Source organism: Guillardia theta, assembly GCF_000315625.1.
Source record: "Guillardia theta CCMP2712 unplaced genomic scaffold GUITHscaffold_185, whole genome shotgun sequence".
NCBI lineage: Eukaryota > Cryptophyceae > Pyrenomonadales > Geminigeraceae > Guillardia > Guillardia theta.
The window spans coordinates 2,618-8,071 of record NW_005434491.1 but is presented as its reverse complement, the minus strand read 5'-3'; the positions used below and the strand labels follow the sequence as shown (position 1 = coordinate 8,071).

The following is a 5,454-nucleotide window of genomic DNA, read 5'->3' as shown; positions in this document are numbered from 1 at the left end:
TGAAGACGAGAAACTTGAGCTCCTGCCGCCCGCACCTGCTCCTTCTGTCATTTCGGAGGACAGTCCTCGTCTCGCCCTCTCCTTGTCTGCTTTCCGCCCTCCTCCTCCTCCTCCTCCTCCTCCTCCTCCTCTTCCTCTTTGTCCTCCTTATCATCATCATCATCATCATCATCATCGTCATCGTCATCGTCATCGTCATCATCCAAGTCAGACCTCTGAAAAAGTTCGCATAAGAGCATCTTGTTCCTCGTCATGTCGTCCACGACGCTGAAGCGTCAGGTGAGTTGAACGACCGAGAGAAAGAGAGGGAGGAGAGAAGACATGAAGGAGCAGAAGGAAGAAGCAACAAGAGGAAGAGCAGGAGCAAGAGCAACAAGAAGAGCAGGAGTAGGAGCAGGAAGAGTAGTAGTGGTAGGAGAAGGAATAGAGTAGAAGGAAGAACAGGAGCAGCAGCAGCAGCAGCAGCAGCAGCGAAGGTGGAGGAGGAAGAGAAGGATGAGGAGGATGAGGAGACTCACGCTGATTTCAGGGGGCAGAACTTCAGCGGATCCTTCTTGAGCGCTCGAATGACACGCATGACAATCCTCTCCGTCTGCACTTACAGTCAGAACAAACAAACTGCTGCTGCTGCCTCTGCTGCTGCTGCTGCTGCCTCTGCCGCTGCTGCTGCTGCTGCTGCCTCTGCCGCTGCTGCTGCCTCTGCCGCCGCTGCTGCTGCTGCTGCCTCTGCTACTGCTGCTGCTGCTGCTACTGCCTCTGCTGCTGCTGCCGCTGCTGCTGCTGCTGCTGCTGCTGCTGCCTCTGCCGCTGCTGCTGCTGCTCTCCTGCTGCTCTCCTGCTGCTCTTGCTTCTTCTCCTCTCGCTCCTCCTCCTTCTCCTGCTGCCTCTGCTACTGCTGCTGCTGCTGCTGCTGCTGCTGCTGCTGCTCCTAGTCCTTGTCCTTGTCCTTGTCCTGGTCCTGGTCCTGGTCCTGGTCCTGGTCCTGTGCCTGCGCTTGATGCTGCTCCCGCACTCCCCTCCATCGTTGTCATCATCTTCATCCTCGTACTCCCTGAATTATCCTCGCTCTAGTCTTCCCACCAACACCTCCTCCTCCGTCCCCATCTGCCTCCCTCCACCCCCCTCCTTTTCCCCTTCCGCCTCTTCCTCCTGATTTTTCTCCCTCACTTTGTGCTCGAGGAGGTGCGAGGTCAAGGTAGCTCCTCCTCCCGCCACCTTCGCCTCTCCCTCGCTGACCGTCCTGTCAGCAAGGAGGGAGGAGAGAGATTGAGCTGACCGGATGAGAGAAGAGGGAAGTACTTCCGAGGCCTGTCGAGTAAGAGTCAGGAAAGCAGAGAGAAAGAGGAGAGGAAAGAGAAGGTCAGAAGGAGGACCAGCAGAAGGAGCAGAAGATCAGGAGCAGGAGCGGGAGCGGGAGCGGGAGCAGGAGCAGGAGGACCTTCGCTGAGTTGAGAACGGCCGCGAAGAGATTTCCTTGTCTGAGGTGGTCGAGGAGACGGTTTTCCTTAGAGTTCAAGACTGAGAAGAGAAATATCGTTTCCTCCTCCTCCTTACCTCTATCCTCCCAAAAATCTTCTTCACGTCCAGCAGTTGCTGGAAATGTCTCGATGAGCATCTGCCCCCCTCCTCCTCCCCTCCCCCTCCCTGCTCCTCTTCCTCCTCCTCCCCCTCCTCTCCTTCCTGCTCCTGCTCCTGCTCCTGCTGCTCCTTTCCCTCCTCCCTCCCTCCCTGACTTCCTCTTCCCTTCTGGTCCTCTTCCCCCCTCTCTTGCTTCACCTCTGTCGTGATATCAACGATGTCGGATGACATTTTGGTCACTTTGGCAGGAACCTGCCGGGCACTTAAGGGGAACGAGGCGTAAAGAGGAAAGAGGGGACGAAGAAAGAGGGAGGAGGAAGAGGAGGAGGAGGAGGAGGAGGAGGAGGAGGAGCAGGAGGAGCAGGAGGAGAAGGAGGAGAAGGAGGAGGAGCAGGAGCAGGAGGAGGAGGAGGAGGAGGAGGAGGAGGAGGAGGAGGAGCAGGAGCAGGAGCAGGAGCAGGAGCAGGAGCAGGAGCAGAAACAAGAAATATGGAAGGAGTATTCTTCAGCTTACAATCCCCTGCCATCCAAACCAACCAAGCGGTTGTCCCTCAATCTTCCTGCAGAACACGCAGGCAAAGAAAGACCAGCACAAGTCAAGAAATTTGAAATTCTAAGAAAGGAAAGGAGAGCAGGAGGAGAGGAGGAGATGGTGGGAAGGAAAGAGGACGAGAGGAGACGATATGAGAAAGGAGGTGGGAAGGAAGAGATAAGGGCAGGTCAGACTTGCAAGAACCTTGAGATGAACGGAATTCCATAAAATTCTTGAGGGTTGAAAATCATCCACACCTACAGGAAAAACCTCACACTGATTGCTATCGCAGCCCTGTCGTTCACCGCAAGCCTGTTTGTGGCCCAGTTGAGAATTCCTGCCGACAAATCTTACCTCATTGCAACATTTACCAACCTTGAGAACCTGAGATCAGGGGAATCGTCATGTACAGAGCTGCTCTCTCGCGAAACTTCCTCCCTGCCTGGATTGACATCCATCTGGTTTTGAAGCATTAGTCAACACAGCTGTAAAAGTTTGCCATGTTTGTGTTCTTTTGCAGGTGAGTCGCATCGCAATGGATCACTTCATCAAACCCTCTGCCTTCGGTATCGGAAACGTCCTCCTCCTCCTCCTCCTCATCATCATCATCATCATCATCATCATCATCATCATCATCATCATCATCAACCTCCTGTAGATCGTGAAAGGCAAGAGGGAGGCAACGGCGCATGTTAGCCCAACTTTCATCTGAGTGCTCCATCAGACATGCACAAGAACAAGAGCCGGCAAACCATAGCGGCGGATGGAAGTGACCATGCTCGCAAGCAAGGCAGCTCTTTCCTCCTACTCCCGACCATCTCACAGCCCCTCCGACTCCTCCTCATCATGTTGCTCGCATGCCACGACATCCTCGTCCCCAGCGTGTCGGCGTTGCTCCGCATTGCGCTGAGCATGGTCGTCGGGGGCCTCAAGTTGATAGAGGAGGCGAGGTGGAGCAAGGAGAGGAGGGAGGAAGCGATCAGGAAGAGGACAAGCTTCATGCTGCCTGCTCCTCCCTGTGTGTAATCGACCTATCCCACGCTGGGGTAGAGCATGCCGCCAGGGCCCCGCGCGCCGCTCTAGAATGTTCTCACAAGTTCACGACCATGGACGGAGTTGTCGCTTCATGTGCTCCTGCTCTGACCCTCCTGGTCCTCTCCGCTCCCTCTTATGCTCCTCGCCCTGGCGATACGCCCCTTCGCCCCCGTCCTGGTTGAGCACAGACTGGCGGGGATACGCGAACGGGTCAGAGAAAAGCGGGGAGGAAGGAGGAGGAGGAGGAGAGGGAGGAAGAGGAAGAGGAGGTGGAGAACGAGGAGGGGGGGGGTATGGGGATAGCTCTCTGACCTCTGCGATCCTCTGCCCATAGCGCCGGGAATCTTCCCTCTACGGCCCCTCCGTCCCTCCGTACCTGAGTCGTAGTGAAATCAATTTCCCCCCCCGATCTGCGGCCCCCATATCTGATAGCGAGAGGGGAGGGAGAGGGGAGGGAGAGGGGAAGGGAAGGAAGCGGAAGAAGGGTGTTGATGGGTGTAGAAGGTTGGAGGAGGGAGGAAGAGCAGCAGGGAGGAGAGGAGAGGAGCTGTGCTTATATCAGGTTTAACAACAAACTGCAGACCAATATTTCAAGTCCGCATTTAACACAGGCAGTCAGACAAGAAGAGAGCAGAAGCGCTCTCGTCGTCACACCACACACACTCAACACGTCCTACACAACACCTGAGGCACGTGCTGCATGTCCGAGACCACTACCAGGACAGGACATGTCTAGTTGGTCACAAGCTCCTTGCGGATCAGGTATCCTCCGAGGGGAGTGACGGCCTCAGCGTTGGCGGCAGCATCCTCCGCAAACTTGCTGAAGTCACCCTTGGCGATGCCCTGCCAGACATGTCAGAGAAGAGGAGCAGAGGAGAAGCGAGCGGTGCGAATAACCTGGAGAGCAGCGAGGGTGAAGGCATGGCACGACATGAGAAGGTGTCCGGGCGATGCGCGCACGTTCTTGCCCTCCATGCTGGCGGCAGCGACAGGAGCCGCAAGCTCCTTGGCAGTTCCAGTGGCCTCAGTGCAGCCGTTGGCGTACCAGTGAGCAGGAGCTGAGACCGAGCCTGGAGGCTGGACGGGGCAGGACGTCTCAGACCCGCCAACGCAGTTGTGCGGGCACTCCATGCAGTTGGAAACTTCGGGGCCAGCGCCGAGTGCCGAGGTAGGAGCCAACGAGCCAGGATGTCCACCGTTGGCGTACCAGTGAGCAGGAGCAGGGACCTGGAAGCTCTGTCCCGTGAGAGAGGGGTTGCCTACAGGAGGATCGGAAGGGATACAGCCCTGCTCGGATCCACCGACGCAGTTGTGTACGCAGTCCATGCAGTTCGTCACCTCAGGGCCAGCACCAAGCGATGTGGTGGTGGCGCCAGCATGAACCTCGTGGAGCTGCGAGGGCTCGAGGCCGGTAGCGCCTCCGTTGCAGTCAGCGCCGCCGTTGCACTCCGCACCGCCGTTGCAGGTAACGCCGCCGTTGCAGGTCACGCCGCCGTCGCAGTCCATGCCGCTATGGATCTCGTGGAGCTGCGAGGGCTCGAGGCCGGTAGCGCCTCCGTTGCAGTCAGCGCCGCCGTTGCACTCCGCACCGCCGTTGCAGGTAACGCCGCCGTTGCAGGTCACGCCGCCGTCGCAGTCCATGCCGCTATGGATCTCGTGGAGCTGCGAGGGCTCGAGGCCGGTAGCGCCTCCGTTGCAGTCAGCGCCGCCGTTGCACTCCGCACCGCCGTTGCAGGTAACGCCGCTGTTGCAGGTCACGCCGCCGTTGCAGTCCATGCCGCTATGGATCTCGTGGAGCTGCGAGGGCTCGAGGCCGGTAGCGCCTCCGTTGCAGTCAGCGCCGCCGTTGCACTCCGCACCGCCGTTGCAGGTAACGCCGCCGTTGCAGGTCACGCCGCCGTCGCAGTCCATGCCGCTATGGATCTCGTGGAGCTGCGAGGGCTCGAGGCCGGTAGCGCCGCCGTTGCAGTAGCAGGGGGAGCCAGAGGAGCAACCTTCCACGTTGGGGCCGTTGTCTCCGTAAGGGACGTAGACAGTGTGGCCCTGAGGGTTGGAAAGGTTGGTAGCAGGGTTGCCCTGTGAGTTGAGATAGCATCCCCATGGATCATCGCACTTGTGCCTGCGATCCATCATTACATCACTCAGGCTAACAAGCCATCGTAATCTCACCATTCGCCACCGCTGAGAGCAGTGGAGTGCTGTGGGATAAGGTTGGAGAGCTCAATTCCAGAGAATCCAAAGTCAAACATCTGCAGCAGCAGAAGTTCAATGTCATCGTTGCCCTCGCAAACTGCATGCTCCAGGAAATT

The 5,454-nt window shown here is 57.9% G+C and overlaps 2 protein-coding genes across 2 annotated transcripts; both read right to left on the bottom strand.

The window, feature by feature from the left end:
• Positions 1-514: 514 nt before the first annotated feature.
• GUITHDRAFT_148010 (hypothetical protein) lies at positions 515-3,111 on the bottom strand (the record flags this gene model as incomplete). The annotated part of the gene is made up of 10 exons (XM_005820214.1): positions 515-592; positions 1,168-1,231; positions 1,277-1,308; positions 1,439-1,504; positions 1,555-1,593; positions 1,777-1,830; positions 2,093-2,138; positions 2,381-2,447; positions 2,486-2,548; positions 2,934-3,111. The coding sequence occupies 10 exons, from the start codon at positions 3,109-3,111 to the stop codon at positions 515-517; spliced, it is 687 nt and encodes a 228-aa protein (XP_005820271.1).
• A 1,603-nt stretch (positions 3,112-4,714) lies between these two features.
• Positions 4,715-5,056, bottom strand: GUITHDRAFT_81594 (hypothetical protein; the record flags this gene model as incomplete). Its single annotated transcript, XM_005820213.1, has 1 exon — positions 4,715-5,056. A coding segment is annotated over one exon (342 nt), but the record flags the coding sequence as incomplete, so codon positions are not given.
• Positions 5,057-5,454: the final 398 nt, after the last annotated feature.